Source organism: Chelmon rostratus, chromosome 15 (genome assembly GCF_017976325.1).
Source record: "Chelmon rostratus isolate fCheRos1 chromosome 15, fCheRos1.pri, whole genome shotgun sequence".
NCBI lineage: Eukaryota > Metazoa > Chordata > Actinopteri > Chaetodontiformes > Chaetodontidae > Chelmon > Chelmon rostratus.
Genome location: NC_055672.1, coordinates 12,245,203 through 12,263,493, shown reverse-complemented (window position 1 = coordinate 12,263,493; position 18,291 = coordinate 12,245,203). Strand labels below are relative to the sequence as shown.

The 18,291-nt window shown below is 41.4% G+C and overlaps 2 protein-coding genes across 3 annotated transcripts; one reads left to right on the top strand and one right to left on the bottom strand.

Annotated features, from left to right (window-relative positions):
• Positions 1-45: 45 nt before the first annotated feature.
• Positions 46-8,732, bottom strand: LOC121618177 (heterogeneous nuclear ribonucleoprotein Q-like). Of its 2 annotated transcripts, XM_041953516.1 has the most exons (12): positions 8,603-8,732; positions 6,655-6,814; positions 5,567-5,685; positions 5,160-5,267; positions 4,776-4,889; positions 4,285-4,461; positions 3,897-4,032; positions 3,141-3,346; positions 2,871-3,020; positions 2,638-2,759; positions 2,201-2,526; positions 46-1,557 (listed from the first exon to the last, which is right to left on the bottom strand). In XM_041953516.1, the coding sequence occupies exons 2-12, from the start codon at positions 6,800-6,802 to the stop codon at positions 1,529-1,531; spliced, it is 1,635 nt and encodes a 544-aa protein (XP_041809450.1). In that variant the 5' UTR covers positions 6,803-6,814; positions 8,603-8,732; the 3' UTR covers positions 46-1,528. The 2 variants fall into 2 exon arrangements, with proteins under 2 accessions (XP_041809450.1, XP_041809451.1); XM_041953517.1 differs by lacking the exon at positions 6,655-6,814 and having other exon boundaries at positions 8,603-8,714.
• A 4,952-nt stretch (positions 8,733-13,684) lies between these two features.
• cga (glycoprotein hormones, alpha polypeptide) lies at positions 13,685-15,647 on the top strand. The gene is made up of 4 exons (XM_041953323.1): positions 13,685-13,711; positions 13,800-13,911; positions 14,168-14,352; positions 15,573-15,647. Exons 1-4 carry the CDS (start codon positions 13,685-13,687, stop codon positions 15,645-15,647), a joined length of 399 nt encoding a protein of 132 aa, XP_041809257.1.
• The last annotated feature ends 2,644 nt before the right edge of the window (positions 15,648-18,291 follow it).

The following is an 18,291-nucleotide window of genomic DNA, read 5'->3' as shown; positions in this document are numbered from 1 at the left end:
CAAGTTGCATCTTATTAAGATTTTATCCAAAGAGTAAGACACAGATAGAAATCAAAAACTTTATTACAAAAATAAGTTACACTCACCTCCATTTTACAGTATAAAACAATTTATTTGCAGGAATGCAAAAAACGTTGTTGGCCACCAACAATAGTTTAAAACTGCTAACATCTTTTTTTCAAAAGGTGGTTGTTATGATTTTATTGAGGGAGTTAACTGTATAGAAAACTGGGATTGAAGAGCAGTTTCCTCTTTGCTAGACCCGGAAATAGAAATCATTCGCTGCAGTATCCCTTCTACCACTATGTGACTATGACCCTCACCAAATCGTGGCAGCTAACATTAGGCACACATGCTCACTGGCTGGGCAATATGGCAATTCACTCATCCATCAAGATTAACTCGAAAGATCTCTTACATAGTCGCTGTCTGTGGGAGCTGGGAAGGGATCATTCAAGATTAACATGATTTTATTTGATGACGGGTTGGCTTACGTCGTTTTACATTATTCTGATGTTGTTTGAAAATGTACTGTATCAATATAAAAAACTGGAATAATACAGTGGCACAAAAAGGGACGCTGCAGGGCATTATTTATGTTTTTCATTTTTTTTAATCAAAGGCAGTTGGATGCCTGTGATGTTGAAGCCTTTACAAAAGTAACATTTTATCCGAAAAACTATACAACCAGTAACTACATACTCTGAAGAAGCAAGGCGGCTAATTCAGTTCAAAATAGGATAAAAGCAGGGCTTGTTCAGACTCATCATATGAGATTGTTTTGCATGCCCAGTTTGACTGTTTGCAGTGTCAGAGCTGCAGCTGAAATGACTATATTACATTAAGTACATCGTTTTTGTACTGCAGCTCTTGTGCATATTTTGTATGAAAACAAGCCCTGCTTTCATCAATATAGTTTCCCTATTTACAGTACAGGCCGGGTAGTTTAGTCCTCTGTACTGAGGTAGTCAACCAACCCTTTAAAGACAAGTTCTGAAAAGAACCACTTTCCTGGAATGCCTGACTTATCCATGCCAGGTGGGTACACCCTAAAAACCTGCAAATGTTCTCTGTCAAACATCCAGATCAAACGATTAAGATTAACATGGATATTCCGACAATAAAAATTGCGATTAGCACAAAAATATACAATAGCATCAAGCTCCTTTGAGCCACTTCAAACCTAAGAACTTAAAAAGTGCAAATTCTTCAATAATTATTTAAAAAATGGCATGTTCAGGGACAGGGAAGGGGTAGATTGTAAGGGCAATACATAAAGCCCTGCATATCAGGGCTGGGTACAAGGGCTCGGGGCAAAGAGGCTGTGGCGAGTATTCAGAATCCTCCGGTCATCTTTTTAAGGTGGCAGTTTCAGAAATAAATGAAAACAAAAAATGGGGAGAGGGGAGATGCTTCTTCTGTAAGGCTGGAATATCATTGGACCTTTTTGTCGTGCTCTTTTTTTCTTTACGTCCATTGCAGCTTACGGTGTAACCCCACACATCAAGTCAGTATCCACTGTGACAGGTCAGGACCGCCCTCGGCCCCGTTTCCCTGCTGGACAATTGAAAGGAGAGATTAATTTAGTACAGAATTTTGCAGGGAAAACAACCCGGACCCCTATGGTGCACACATTCCCATCAATCTGCACAGCGACAAACTTGATTAAATGGTATGAAATTTAGATTGAAGACCGTTTTGCCTCTACGGTGAGACTCAGCCGGCCTCCTTAAAAATACGGTATGCTGTGAATGACCTTTGTCTGCTGGTAAACAAGCTGTGCGCTCTGAAAGATGACACCTGTCAGGGGTTTGTTATGAAGCCAATAAGCAGGTGTCATTTGTTTTGTGCAGCCCTTATAATTATTCCCAACAACTAACTACAGCTGCTTTCATCTGCAAATCTACTATAACGCTTACATTCACGTCATTCCTCTGAGCGGTGTGCTTTGATAATTGGACCACAACATATGCCAAGACCGAGACAGAGCCACGTAGAAATGTTTTTCTGTGATTTCTACACTTCTTTAAAAAAAAAAACATTGACTTAAAATGAACTGAGCCACGTAGCAAGTTCTTTTGACACTAGTGAGCAGTAATGATGTAGAACATAAAAACAAAGCTTCATTAGTCACCACAGTGTGACTCATTTGATTTTACCCAATTTAAAACTAACAATATCACACAAACTGTTCATTTACCTCTGCTTGTTCCAGGGCCTCCTCGTTGGGAGAAGCCCAATCGGCCCCTCGGTGTAATGGACCCACGGCCCCTGGTCTGACTGGCACCGCCACGGATCCCTCCCCTCCCTCCTCGTCCTCTCCCAGACCCCTGGAAGTCATCGTAGCCAAAGTATGGGTCGTCGTAGCCACCCCGATAGTTGTGGTAGTCATATCCGTAGTAATCGTAATAGTCTTCATAGCCGTAATAGTCAGGAGGGTAAGAATAACCTCCCCGGCTGCCTCGGCCTCTGCCTCTCGTGGGTGGTGGCATGTGGGGAGGTCCGTAATAATAGTATTCATCATACCTGAAGGAGGATACACAGACTCAACATTAACATGGCATCCTGCCATTTATTAAAATTTAAACCTGATAACAGCATAGCTAAAAGTTCATACGTTGCATTGTTCTCTCTTACATTTGTGTTTTAGCGGCTTGTCTCTGGGCTTTGCGCTCTTTCCTCTTCTGGTCAGGGGGCTTGGCAAAGACGATTTCAATGTGCTCTCCCTCGAGGTCTTTGCCATTGAGATCAGCTAAAGCCTGAAAAATATATCAGGATTATAAAATTCTGTTTTCACTGCAAGTACAACAACTTGAGGTTGATGATGTATATCTTGTATGTCTGTGCGGTGATGTTTTGTTTGTTTATACCTTCACAGCACCATCTCTTTCCTCAAAGTGGATGAAGGCATAGTCTTTCAGTTTCTTCACCCGCTCCAGCTTGCCAAACTGACTGAAGGCCTTTTCAAGTATCTCCTCTGTGACAGTGCTTGCTAAGTTCCTCACAAACAGCACCTTGACCTGGTAATGGAAACAAAAGGTTCAAGGTTCTTGCAGAAAGAAGAACAAATACAACTGCAGGTGAGTGCCATGACGAAAACATGTTTTGGTCTGACATACACCTCTGGCCTTGTGCCTTACCTTGGCCATGACCTCTGGGTCTGGGTCCTCGATGGGATCAGCCCACTCCACAGTGACCACATTTCCCCACACCTTCACCTTGCCGCTCATCAGCCGGCGGCGGGCTTGAGCTGCCGTCTTGTGGTCCTCATACTCCAGAAAGCAAAAGCCCCGATTCTTCTTCTTGTCGTCTGGCTGGTGGTACAATATGACATCATTTAGACCCTCTGTAAAGACAGGACACGGGGGAGAGGTCGAGAAAAAACAGCAAGTGATTAACTGGTTTTATTCAACAGAAATCATCAATAACGACAGTTATTGACAGTGACATAAAATCTGCCTTTAGAAACAGCGACAATCACGATACAATAATTTAAGATAAAGAATTCTACAATTTAAAGGCTTGATTTAAAAATAGAAACAATTCATTTCAGCAGCAAGTAGCTGTAAACTTTACATTGATTTTCTTTTTCCCCGTCACTCATGAGACACCTAACCCCTGATGTCAAAAAACTGAGTTTATTACATTTAGTGTCCAGTCAGATCTTAGCGGTAAACCATCATAGTAACATGAGTCACTCCAGTATAGTAATGAGGTCATCATTTGGACACAAGCAGGAAATGCTTGTCAAAGCTTCACCCACTGATTCTTTCATAACAAATCTTTGCAGAGTTAAATCTCATCAACATTTTCTAACAGGCAAAAAGTATTAAAATGCAGGAATGAACGACAGAATATCATATGGAATGAAACAAGAAAGGATGGTGCTGACTCACCTGTGACTTTTGCAAATTCTTCAACAATCTGCTCTTTTGTTTTACTCTTGGGGATGGAGCCAACAAACAGTCTATTATTGGCCACAGAGATGCATACACCGATGTGTTTACCTGGTCGAATTTCATTGTTGTTGCACTGTGAAAAGATGGAGGGTAGTGTAAGTAAGAAAACCAAAAAAAAAAAAGACAGCAGAATCAACACAATAGAGTGTATGGCAGCTAGTTAAGATTACTGTCTCCTTAATAAGCAATGTTTAACAAATCTTAAGAAGATTGTACACTACATGAGCTTGTTTAGTTATCTTGCCTAAATCCTACTGTTGTTTTAACTAAAACTTCCATCAGAGCCTCTTTCTTTCTGATCATGCATGCAGTGGAGTAGGCATACCAATTTGACAGCCTGCTGTGCAGCTTCTTTAGTGCAGAAAGTGACAAAGGCATAGCCTCTGTTCAGGCCACTGAGAGGATCCATCATCAGGCGCAAGTCCCAGATGGGGCCAGCTTTCTCAAACAGCGGAACCAGCTCATCCTCAAAAAGGTCTCTGGGAATTTTACCTACAAATATCTGCCAGGTTGAGAGGAAAGGGAAATATGGTGCATGAGAGCAACTCTTCAATTTGACAAGTAAGATAAAGACAAGGGATTGATGGCATTTCAGCAAAAAAAGTGTCCAGTCAGCTCTTAGCGGTAAACTATCAGTGTAACCATGGTTACTACAGAGGATAATAAGTGTTTCATCATTTGGACACCATATGAAAACCTAAATGCACCTGGCCCAAAACTTGCAACTAACCCACCAACCACAAACAGAAAGTAAACTAAGGTGCATCATTGTTGCATTAGTATGCTTAATGAATGGTACAACTTAAAGTTTTGTACCTCTGTACCGATGGTTGGCTGTGCCCCTGAGTGGGCTGACTCTGGTGGGGGACCTCCATACTTCCTCTGGCCTGTTGTCACATCAAGTGTGTAGCCAGTCCTCTCCAGCAAAGCCTGATTATAAGAGCATGGAGAAGAAATAAGGATGTTGTTAAACAGCCATGAATTAAATAAATCAAAGTCTTCTTACAGAAAAGCACATTAAAACCATGTAAGAAAAAGACGGCATTTCTTATTTGAATGTGTCTTGTTGTCAAACGGCATTCTGGCTATAGAGATGAACTATATATTTACAATCAAAAGCACTGGTTCAGTGCTCACACATGTTGTCCTAAGCATTCAATCTGGTACAACTCCATTTTTAAACATAAAATTAGTTCTCACTTTGATTTTGGCTTCATCTGGTCCTTTATTGGTGTCTGACACTTTGGTCCCTTGTTTCTCTCTCTGTCTGTACGTCTTCATCACGCCACAAAGAAAGGCACTTTTGTTCTGAAAGAAAAAAGTTTTTGAGTACTATCGAACAATCATTAAACATGTCAATGTCATTGGGACAACATCTGATTCCTGGCCCTGCGAAAAAGAAAAAGCTGTTACACAAGACAGAGAGAACATGTCTTGAAGGTAAGATCAATGATAGCTAAAAGCGATTGCGCCACCACCAACCCAAATACATAATGACATTATATATTACACTACGCGGAAGACAATCATCCACTTTGTATGAAGGCATCAGAAATGTACAGTCCATGTTTTATCTAAACAATACACCAACAGTGCCACACTCATACCTGAACATGTGAGAGGTCACTGTCCTTAAATTGTAAAAGGACTTGCAGAGCACCTTCCTCGTTGAACTCTTTCAGAGCCTCAATTGCTCGATCATCTAAGTCACTGTGTGACACCAAACCTGGAGGATGGAGAGAGAGAAATGATAAGCTACTAATAAGAAAGACAGAGAAGGTTTTCATGACTACTCAAACACAGAAACTAAAGGTCAGAAAGGACTTAAGAGATGCATATACATGCGAGTCACTCTGCATAACAAACAACTTTTAAACTATAAAATGGAAAAATTATGATAGCTACAATTAGGAGTGAGGGGCGGGAGCAGTCCAATCTAATGGAGCTGTATTCAGTAGTCAGGCTGCACTTTACGCCACAACCAGCACGTTTTTGCAGAACTAATCACAACAGATGTGACAGTGCAACTCGATATGCCAGTGCCCCTCTATATTGTGGCTGGGAGTTTCTAATGAGCCGGTCTGCATTCTCCTCTATGGAGGGGCCATCACCTGTCCCAGGCAGCCACACACTAGACAGCTGCTGCCATTGTTTCTTTCTGCCTCGGCCCCATCTGGCTGAAAAAGCCAGACCAGTACTTTTCGAGATCTGACCGACCAAACAAGTCCTAAAATGACCCCTATACTTTGTCACTGCAGCTCACCCCACACAAACTTGTAATGATCTGACCAAAGCAACAGACACTTGAGCTGTAGCTGACATCATACTTACACCTATTCATCCCGCCACAATTATTTCAGGGGATGCAGAAACGTCATAGAAATGAATGGAGAGACTGGACAGGCTCACCAAGACACTCCCAGGGAGAGGACTATTCATTCGCCCTGACACCAGTGATCATGCAACCATGTTGGGAATGCAAATGCTGCAATCATTTACACATTTTCACACTAGTAATGTGTAATTTAATATTTTGTAGCACTGCAGTACCCATTTTGGTAGGAAACCACAAAAAGTTGCTTCAGGATCCCAATTCCCCCATTCAAAAAGGTGATAAAAAAACAATACATGCAAGAAATTGTTAAACATAGAAAATTGCATATTTGAATATGCAAGTATATTCATTGTGCCTTACCTGCTATGTAAATTTCATCTAGTTTTTCAGCAACTTTCTGTGGTAAACCAGCTTCTAATAAAGTCTGGAAGTGCTCAGAATGGGTAACTGCAGCAGAGGTGTCCATTGGTTCTTCTGGACCATTTCCATTAATATGTTCTGTGGCCATGTCTCCAGAAATCTGTGTAAATGCAATGAGCCAAATTAATCCTGGGTCAAGGGCAAGACTTGGGATGTGTTCAGGAGAGTGCAAAGTCTCAGACTTGTCAAGAAAATCATTAAAAAAAGACAATAAATAGTGTGACCATTTATAATCTTGGCTATAGTGAAACTTTAATATTAAGCATGAATTATAATAAAAAGGGCAATTTGCCATGTTCAAAACAAGTTATCATGGTTATGTGGTCCATCACAGTCTGGAGACTTTTAACTATCCCAAGTTAACACTTGCAGCTCTCAGCTTGCATGACGTAGAAGCCCAGAAACCTGTATATAGGCAGTTGACAGATGTTTCAACATTGCGCTCAAGACAGACAATGCACACACCAAATTCCCCACAGAAATCATTTGAATGACATACTGTAAAACAGTGAAAACAACAGGGTTTGTGTCCATGTGGCAATATTTTCCATTCTGGTTTGTTCTGGGCTAAGAAGTTTGTGCAAATGGGGCCAAGTTCACTTGCTAACGCCTGTATCACAGCCCTCTTGGTCGCCGCTGGTGCAGAAGCCTGTTCTGCTTTGGTCTCTAAATTACATGTTAGCTTACCTTCTCACTGCTGACTTCAGCACAGGCTAGATAGCTGATACACGTGTTCCATCAGAGAGTGAGCCCTGGTTTCCGGTGGCTGACCAAGTATGCACCCTTTAGCATTTAGTCTCTTGACACTTTGACAGCACATATTGTGACACTAACGTAAATACCCTCACTATCACGTTAACTACTAACCTACCAATAACTTCCCATGTGTTTGTATCGAAAGAAACTGAGGCATGAACTTGTGCAAAGCAGCAATCTACTGTTAGTTCACATTACTGAATCCGGCAACGCTAGCAAAACGTGGATGGTAATCTGCTTTGGCCTAACGTTAACTTCGCTGTCGTTACCCTAAATATATCCTGCAACCATTCTCTTGTAATGTCTGCAAATCAATTTCATATCGGTAAGCACGTGCTTTCTCTGTTATAACATTTCTGCACCGTTAAAAGTAACCGTAAACCCCTCGTGCAAAACAACATTGAATTTCAAATCTGTATACTAGCATTAACAAATCTCTGGGAATAGATTGTTTTTATCCAATGTTAACGTTAATGATAACGTTAGATTTAGCGGGGAGGGACTGACTCGCACACGTTGAGGCTAGCTAGCTAGCGGGCTAGTTTGCACAGCTAATGTTAACGTTACGGCAATCGAGCTAACTAGAGACCTTCATCAGGACAATAACATAACGCTTTAGTGTGCACTTTCTACGAATGCATCTGCATTTCATATTTTACTGGGCAGTAAGCATGTCAGTAAGTACAATAGTATCACAGGATCGAAAATTCTTACCAAGATAAGTGGCTTTTGCCAGCTAGCTGCTCTTAGCATACGATGACAATGAGCATGTCAATTCCATGATCTGTCAAAATAGGCTAGCTTAAGCTAGCATGCTAATTCGAACGGAATTTAAGTGAGGCCATTGTTACAACGTCATTTGTCGGTACGGACTTCACCGGTTGCCTAAGTATGGCTTTGAAATGTAATTAGATATAACGAGGCCTTGAAAGCTAGAGGTTTAGCCTGCTAGATGCGTGGTTTGTCAACGTGCCGCCATATAGGAAGAGTCCATTTTCAAAAAGCCGGTCTGGAGAACTCGCTCCCAACCACCACCAGTTTCCACATTGTTTGAAACAGCACCACACGATTCAGAGTTTTTAGCAATCAATTAAGCAACAATCACGTGACCAATTAATAGCATTCGCCCTACCTGCCGCTGGATCACCAACGTGTATGGTGTTGATTATTTAGGAAGATAAATGTGATATTTAAAAGACAGAAAAAGTGTAAAACTCCCGGCACTGATCCGGCTTCAGTCATTCACTCTTGATGATGTAAAATGGCTGCCACGTTCACGCCTCGAGTTTTGTCTCGTCGATGGGGTTTCTTGGACAGCCCTGCACGGGCTTGCCTTGTATGCATTTTACAGAGGAGCAGCAGGTCATCCACAGCATCCATCAGAATTACTACAATTTCACGACAACAGCACCATTTATTCTAGGATAAAAGTGTGAGATAACGGAACAATTAGAAGTGTAGTAAGAGAAACAAAACGTTGAGAATAAAAGCAAGAAATGATATTGAAAGCAAAAGTAAATACTGGAATAAAACAAAGAATTACAGCAATGAAATTAATCAATTAGCCTATCATTAATAATTTAGCCTACTAATAATATACTACTACTAATAATGATAATACTAAAATATATCTTCAATGTGGTCTGTATTCTCAGACAAAATGTTATCAAATACCAGTCAACATATATTTAAATAAAAAAACTCCATAACTGTAGGTGGGACCTTGCCAGTCCAGTACTGGTAGTGTATACCCCACTACAGTATGGAGTGAGTGCTTGACTGGAAGTGGTGAGGTAGATACCACTTTCCACCACACGGTGTCACCCTGCTCATAGATTTCACACTCATCTACATGAACAAAAGAACATGTCAGAGTGTGTGTGTATGGAACACAGTAGGATTATTTCTTTGATACAACAGATACAAGGTGAGGGGCAACAATAAGTTCTTTGATTATGTAATTCAAAATTACATAACAGTTTTTACTGATTTTGCACATGTGAAGTTCTGCATCATCATCATTGGTCGGAAAAAAGTTGTATTTTGCCATCATGCATGCGTCACAAATTGATCAGAATAAAAGAAATGTTGCTTGTGTCTATTGTTGCAGAAAATCAAAGTTTGTAAACGTTTTTGTGTGTTTGTTTTCCCCAGTATCACACTGTGGGCTGACAGTGAATGTCGGTTGCAAAACTACAGATCCAACTTGCTGTTTTCCTAAGTTTCAGTTTCTGGGTTCACATATTTGGGCAGTTCAACTGATATATGAGTTAATTTAAAGTTAAGTTTTGAGTTACTATTAGTAATTGTTACTTGGAAATTACTTTTTGTACTAAAATACTTCGCAGGGACAATACAATGCAGATTATGAATTTGGGATTGGGTTATCTGCTATCTTCATCACAACCAGGGTGAATTATGGGCCTAATGTTTGGCTCATGGCTGCAATAATAAAACTTTAGCAGGTAACTGACTCCAACAGCCCCCACAGGTACAAAGTGTTAACAGCTGGATGATGACTGGTGGACGAGCTGGTGGAATAACTTACACAGCTGTTTGGGAATGGAGCTACAGAATGATTTCCTGGCACATTTTCTCAATCAGTAACACGGCTTCATGTACAGACAGAAACTAAGGTGTGCTGCAAGTTGTTTCACAAAGAAATGCAACTTGCTTAACAAATGCAAACATTTTGAATGACACAAGACAAAAAAGAACAATGGCAACTGCTCATAATACCTATTTCTGATTTATGGGAGCACAGTACATTTATTTCTCATGCCTCTGAAGACTCCTCCTCACCTTTGACATAACTCGGCAGATATTCTAGTACAAAACAATTGGTTTGATATGTTTTGCATTAAGCTGTAAAACTAATAGGCAGCAGACTGTAGAAGAGGTCCTCTGTGAGTTTTCAGGTATATTAACCAAAACTCTCTCTGCAAAATATGTGACCCTGAAGTGCTGGAACTATAAAAGAAGCCTTGTTTTACCATAAAAAGTCAAGTGAAGATCCAGTTTCTGAAGTCAGTGTTATATTAACTGAGAAGCAGCTCCTTCCGATAGAAATAACTGAAAAGGGGAAATGTATCATTGGTTTTGATTCTAAATTGGAAACTAAGTATCTAAAATAACAGCAGCACTGTTCCTTGTTCCAAAAGGCCAAAAACTTTATTTGAGGAGATGATGATCGCCCAGACTAAATGCAGTATTACATAGACAACATTTTACAGTGTTGTGTTTTTGTTGATTTTTAAGTATCAATACAACGATCTTCAATTTTCATTCTTACGAAAAAAATATGACTGTTTGTCTGCCACTGACGGTGCCTGCTTTGTTTTATATATAATAAAAACTACATAAACTAAAACTTACATAAACTACAGTATGAAACAGTGTGATGTCCAGCAGCGCCACTATTTTGGAGCTTCACTACGAACTCTTGACTGAGAGGGCTATAATTGTTCCTGTATTACGGATCTCTCATGCCACCGTGTGGAGAGAGTGTCTCTGTGTACTCATCAAGCAAAGCAAAATAATCTGGCTCCTTAACAATTTAGCAAACCCTCTTTTCATCACTTGCAGTCTTTTGTGTTCCGTTTTGCTATTCTTGTACTGATGTCTCTGATACAAGAGAATAAGAGGGTATGAGATAATATAATCCTTTATTGATCCTCCAGATGGGAACTATGGGTGTTACAGCAGCAAAAGGACAGAATACGTACAGATAAATAGAGACACTGGAAGAAAATAGATAATTAAAGGTGTTAAAATAAGAATAAATATAAACAGTTTGACCCAAAATGCAAAACTACAGGCAACAGCAGGATGCACACAGCACCCACGAGTACTGCACTTCAATCAATAGTGCAATACCTTCTCAAGCAAAGTGACATGTGATCAGTGGCAGCAAAGTCAGCAAAGTGTAGAACATGCAAGAGTAATATGACACTGTCAGCTTTAACATTGTACACCAGAATATCATATAATATACGATTTTGTAATTAAACTCGGAGTTGTCTGTATTAAAACCTTTGTACTGTATCATGTACTACATAATGCAATAAACAACATATTGTATAGGTTATTTAATGTATCTGTCAATTAATATTAGAGTGCAAAGGCCAAGCATGCATGGCATCATCAGCCAAGAAAAGTACAGATATCAGCTAATTACTTGTTGTCTGGTGTCACTGACTTGTTGATGGTTGCCTTGGTGATGGCGTCCAGGGCACCTTGGCTTTGAGCTGTGCAGAGGCTGCCTGAGAACAGACATGACCTGCTAACCTTAGTACATCTCCTGTGCTCGTATGTCAATGAACCGCTGCTGCGCTTTAAATGTACAACAGCTATCTCAAATATCTCACAATAGCTCATCTCCAGTATTTTAAACATACTCACCCGGCTCAGGTACAGCAGCGCACTCATCGGTACGCTCCGCCCTGGTTTCAAGCAGATATTTAAGACACTGCTGCAAAGAGCCAAGTCTGGTGTTATATAAGAGTCCCAGACAAATGAGCACAATATGATTAAAAAGATTTGAGATCGTCAGAGATGTGGTGTTTCTCTTTTTTATCAGAATATGTTTTTATGCTTAGAAATACAGGAAGAATGAGACATTTTGTTTGATACAGCACACAATGCAACAGCCATTGATATCAGTCTTATCAGCATGAATCACATTTATGAGTTTAGAGTTTTGGGAAGAATGATAAAAATGCAATGATACGAGCCAAAAAAAACTGTCTGTGATTGGAACATCTCATCTTCCACACTTTGATTTACGAGTCTTAGGCCGAGGATTTATCACCAGCACAACCAAGGACACAGGACGTGGGTCCTTAAGTAAACACACAGATGAAATACAAAATAAATTCATATTCATCCTTGACATTTTGGATGTTGGAGGTGGACAGATGGATGCTCCTTAACAACTATCAGGTATCTTTCCATTTATTCACAATTTCTTTCATCCATCAATTCCTCCGGTTATGAAGGAGCCTGAAATATATATACATCAATATAAAGTGTCAAATTCTGGGCAAAGAAATTAGTACACTAAAAAAAATCATTTCTCTACTATGTATATTATTTATATGTATGATGATGATGATTAAATAGATAACATGGCATATGGCAGCATTTCAGTATAGAGTTAAAAAAATCACTGGTTTGATACACAGCACCAATATGCATTACAAGACTGTAATTCTATTAAGATATGTACAATAACCAGCATGAAACTTCATCATGATTTCTTTATGATTAGTGAGCAGATTCTTCTCCTCAGTTGAGTTGTTGTTGTTGTTGTTTAGTCTGTGAAATATCAAACAATTGAGAAACAGCGACTTCAGATGTCTTCTTTTGTCCGACTGAGAGCCCCAAACCCAACAATATAAATTAATTTACATTTGACTGAATTTGACAAAGAAAAAAAACAAATTCATCAATTATTGAAATATGTGTCTATCAACAAATCAATTAACTGACATATTTTCAGCTCTAGACTGATGTAACGATTTTAATGTGGGATTGTTTTCTATTGGGAAACTTAAGGAAGTTGTCACATCTTTAATTTCCTTACTGTGTGTCAGCCACTCACACTGGTCTCCAGTGTCTGGAGAGCAATAAAAATATTATTTCTACACATTTTATTAGATTGCACATTTTGCACATTTTTTGTGGGGAAATACATGTCATTGTCATGAGAAAACATGTAAAGTCTGTAAATGTAAATGTAGATTTACATTTACATGTCACAGCAAGTTTGTGGCTCCCAGAGTGAGGACACTGCGTCATTATTCAAGAACACATTCAGGCCACACACACAGCCTGCAAATGGTCTTTCTGCAGCAAAGCAGAATGTCCAAGAAAAGCCCAAACTATAGACCCTTCCATTGCTGTGACATGACAAATAATAACAACCCCCAGTTACTAAGTAACAAAAACCCAGGGATTAAATGTATCATCCATAGTCAGGATGGAAGGATAATGGAAGTATGTTTTGACTTTCCTCTGCTTGTTCTTATCATTTTGTGCTTTAAAGGGATTATGAGAAAGGTTGCAGAGTGGCCAGTGATTCAGTGAGATCATTGATAAGGTTGGTAGGTTTCACTTAATCCAGGAAGTCGTCACAGACGGAGGGACGCGGGTATAAATCGACCCGGGGTGAAGCTGAATTCCTCAATACACAGCCATCCTGCACCGAGGTACGATGAAGGGGCAACTTCCTCTCAACATGGTAACACTCTGCCTCTCTCTCTGGCTTACTTGTGCTTTGATTGAGCAGATTTTTGATTGACCGTCTTCATTTGTCTCTGTTTGATCAGGTAACTGCTGCAACCACGATGAGCTCAGTGAAATCAGCTGGACTGTCTCTTCTTCTGTTGTCTTTTCTTCTACACGTAGCCGATTCTTACCCCAACATTGACTTATCAAACAGTAAGACCTGCTTAGAAAACAAGCACGACTCTGTGAAGTGCTCTCCTCCCAAATCTTACCTCTTACTGTAATTAATTAATTGTTGAAATTAATTAATGAGATGTCAATGTAATGTGAGGTTTTCCTTCAATAAATATCTCCAAAAAGATTGTACACTGTGCCTTTAAGCTCAGCTCTCAAATGTTACTGTATCACAAACTAGCCATGATCGATGGGTTTTTATTCTGGCTTTAAAGGCTGTATCATCTTTCTGCAGTGGGCTGCGAGGAGTGCACGCTGAGAAAGAACACTGTTTTCTCCAGGGACCGCCCGATCTATCAGTGCATGGGCTGCTGCTTCTCCAGAGCGTACCCAACACCTCTCAAGGCCATGAAGACGATGACGATCCCGAAGAACATCACCTCGGAGGCAACGTGCTGTGTCGCTAAGCACAGCTACGAGGTACAGGAGCAGACCAAATACCCGTCAGGCAGCCCTTTCTTTAAATGCTGTGAATCTTTGGTAAACACTGTAGAGGTTACAGCAAGATTGAAATGAGAGGATGTCCTGATAATCTCAAGATGCACATCCCCGGTTTAAATCTAGCTGGGCTCTCTTGTTGCATCCCCTTCTCTCTCTCACAGTGTGCCCCATCTGTCACTACTACTGCTAACATTAAAGGATGAAAAGGGGAAAAAAGATGGTGTCATTCTCGGATGCACAGCCGGCTCCTTTGGGCTGAACTGTGGATGGTTCTGCTTAAACCACAGTTGCCCACCGACAGTAGAGGTAGTCGGGTGGTGTTGAAAGCACTGGAGAAGCAAGAAAACTTGACACTTGCAGTGCTGCGGGTAGATGCGGGTCAGCTGGTAAGGGGTCGAAGAGTTACCTGACCATGGGCTGCAGCTGCTCCAGCACAAGTCCCTCCAGGGTCTCCAGGGTTAAAGCCACTGGTCTGTAGTCCTTGGGGCCACTGGGAGACAGCGTCTTTGGCACAGGAATAAGGCACTTCCAAATCAGAGTGACCCTCAAACATAGTGAGCTGTAAAGCACACTGTAGAGGTTACAGGTGGGGGCTGGAGGCATCTGTTTGGAGAGAGCAGTTCATCTGGGAAGCAGAGGAGGGGTGATTGGGACTCTCACAGGAGGATGGGGGCAGTGGAGTAGGTGGTGGTTGGAGGCAGACAACAGATGACTCAAGGGGGGTTGAGCAGGGGCAAACGTCTCTAATCTATTGAAGAGCAGATTAAGTTTGTTGGCCTCATGCAAGCTGCCTTCAGATCCTCCGTTGCCAGTGGGTCTGAAAGCAGTGACGGTCTTCATGCCACTCCAGACCTCTCCTGCGTTCTTCTGCTCTAAGAGCCCTCTTCCTATCGTTCAGAAAAGCCTTTATGTCCTTTGTTGCGCATGGCGTGTTATGTGAATAACACAAATAACATAGACGGGGACAGTTCAGTCCACACAGAACTTGATCCAGTCTGTGATGCACACCACATCAATGTCCTCTCCATGCAGCACAGAGTCTCTCACCTGAAAACAGCCAGAGGCTCATAGCAGAGTCCTTAATACAGTGACCCAGGTTCCAATCCAGCCTGGGCCCTTTGCTGCATGTCATCCCCTCTCTCCCCCACTCTTCTCCTTCAGACGTCCCTATTTAACAAAGGCCTCTGTTTCTCTTGCAGACAGAGGTGGCTGGGATAAGGGTGAGAAACCACACAGACTGCCACTGCAGCACCTGCTATTTTCATAAAATATGATGGACGGGAACTGGAGACCATTCTGCACCACTCAGCTTGGCAACAAGTAGTTTCTTTTAATATGCACAAGCTCTTCTCTGTTTTAAAATGCACGTTCTGATGTTGCTAGATAATATTTTTGTAGCGATTTAGCATCTGTGATGTGTAAGTAGCCTACATTTTTGCATTTATAGACGTATATGATTAATTGTAGATTGAAAAGCAATTAAAATGTGAATCCTGACACAGCATTTTCATGAATGTGTCTTACACTGAAATGCATGGGATTGTGGTGTGGTGTGTGTTGGGAGAAACGTTTTGGGTGTGTTGGTAAGTTGCTTTGGACAAAATTTGATGTGTCTGTTAATGTAATGTAAAGAGTAACATCAGTGAAAATTGACTTTGAGGTCGATTACTAGCTTTTGCCATTAAAAAAAGGACTTAAGTCAAGTTGCCAATAACTGAAGTGACATTGAAGCCGACATCAGGGAGAAGTCATGAAAGTGCTCAAAAAGGAAGAATTATGGTCATTTTATCCTCTACAACTCCATGACATTTGAGCAAACTCCTTCCACTGATGAAGATTGTGTGATATGATCAAAAACTTATTTCTTATTAAATGCTTATGAAATGTCCATTTCTAGTGTGTGTAGATTGTGATGTGAGGTAAACCCATCCCTTCATTTATTGAAATGAATTTAGTCTCACTCTTGACGATAATATAAAACTTCCAGAAGTCTACATATACTGTAACACACATCATACTGCAGTAAGTACGATACAGTAACCAGTAAGCTCGTCATTCAAATCTAAAATGGCAGCTTTTAGCTAACTATCAAAATGCTGTTTGCTAAAAATGAACTAACTTGTGTGTAGCTGCAGTGGTTGTGTATTAGCCAGCATTGCTCACCTTTTTTCCACTTTACCTTCTGGCTGTAGGCAGTCAGGCATGAGCTGCAGGCCTGATCAGAAGTGCTGAATTCCCAGTAGGTTTACTGAAATGGAAAAATCATCCCCAGTAAGCAGCACTGTATGTCCCTGCGACGTCTGCACAGGACCACGACATCTACACTTTGCCTCGCTCAACTTCGAAGCGTCTTCTGTTTAACGTCTGAACGTGTGTGACTTAGTTGACAGTTCATGTAATCTATTGTCTAATTATTGTGTAATAAGTTAGAAATATGTGTAATTGTGGCTAAAATTCAGAGTCCACAAATACTAAAACCTCCTGCGAGCGGTTCACTCACCACTGCACTTATAATGCGGTTGATTTCAGGCTTTTTGCAGGTGAGGAAACTTGAACTGTCATAAAGTACCCTTCTGCCATCTAGTGAATCCTCCTTTTTGTTTCTGTGCTTCACAGTTCACTGGTGAAGTAAGCAGTTAAGTTAACACAATCCTGAAAAGTGAGAGGATGCCTGAGGGAAGGAGTGTGCTGCTCTCGATATCCAAGAACAGGGGAGATGCGCAGAGCTGTAGTAACTACAGAGGGATGACACTGGTCAGCCACAGCATGAAGTTGAAGAGTAGTGGTGGCTAGGTTAAGAGAAGAGGTGATGATGAGTGAGCAGCAGTATAGTTTCACGGCAGGAAAAAGCACTTCAGATGAAACGTTTGCTTTGAGAATTTTGATGGAGAAGTACGGAGTTGCATTGTCTTCGTGGATCTGGAGAACGTATTTGACAGGGTGCTGTGAGAGGAGCAGAGTAGTATGTAAGGCCAGTGTGACAGTGGTAAGGTGTGCGGGTGGAGTGACAGATGGGTGCAAGGTGAAGGTGGGATTACATCAAGGATCAGCTCCGAGCCCTTTCTCGTTTGCAACGGTGATGGACAGCTTGACGGACAGGATCAGGCAGGAGTCTCCGCCGACTATGATGTTTGCGGATGACATTGTGATCTGTGGCGAGAGCAGAGAGCAGGTTGAGGGGAGCCTGGAGGGAAGTGGAACGAAAATCTGCAGGAGCGGAATACATGTGCGCGGATGAGAAGGAGGACAGCGGAACGGGGAGGATGCAAAGTGGTAGAGGTGGCAAAGGTGGGTGAGGTTAAACACTTGGGGTCAACTGTTCAAAGTAACGGGAAGTGCGGATGAGAGAGTGCAGGCAGGGTGGAGGGGTGGAGAAGAGTGGAGGTAGCAAGGTTGAAGATGCTAAGGGAGTGAGGATAGGCTGGATTAGGAATCAGTAAACTAAAGGGACAGCTCAGGTCAGGCAGTGTGGAGACAAAGCAATGATTGAGATGGTTTGGACATGTGCAGAGGAGGAGCGATGGGTATGTTGGGAGAAGGATGGTGAAGATGAAGCTGCCAGGCAAAAGAGGAAGGCCAAAGAGTAGGTTGGCGTGACAGAGGAAGATGCCGAGGACAGAAGGAGATGGAAACAGATGATCTGCCGTGGCGACAGACTAACACTAGCAGCTGGGCGGAGGAGTTTGCAGTTTACATTCTGGTTTCTGTTAGTTCGAAGGTGTTCAGAAGTGCAGACATTTCAATTCCTCACGCTGCTAAAAAGAGCACTTGATCTCACCTGTCTGCTGCTGCCGTAGATCGATTTGACTCTCTATATACACTCTTGTTTCTTCCTCCTCGTCTGTTCCTTTTGCAGAGGTTTTGGCATTAGGCTGAGAAACAACACAGATTGCCAGCGCAGCACCTGCTATTCGCACA

Coding starts and splice junctions, on each gene's coding strand:
- cga (XM_041953323.1), top strand. CDS start 13,685: ATGAAGGGGCAACTTCCTCTCAACATG. Junction 13,712..13,799: donor GGCAACTTCCTCTCAACATG/GTAACACTCTGC, acceptor CTGTTTGATCAG/GTAACTGCTGCAACCACGAT. Junction 13,912..14,167: donor CAACATTGACTTATCAAACA/GTAAGACCTGCT, acceptor ATCTTTCTGCAG/TGGGCTGCGAGGAGTGCACG.
- LOC121618177 (XM_041953516.1), bottom strand. CDS start 6,802: ATGGCCACAGAACATATTAATGGAAATGGTCCAGAAGAACCAATGGAC. Junction 5,268..5,566: donor GTGACCTCTCACATGTTCAG/GTATGAGTGTGG, acceptor TTTTTCTTTCAG/AACAAAAGTGCCTTTCTTTG. Junction 2,527..2,637: donor CAAGCCGCTAAAACACAAAT/GTAAGAGAGAAC, acceptor ATCCTCCTTCAG/GTATGATGAATACTATTATT.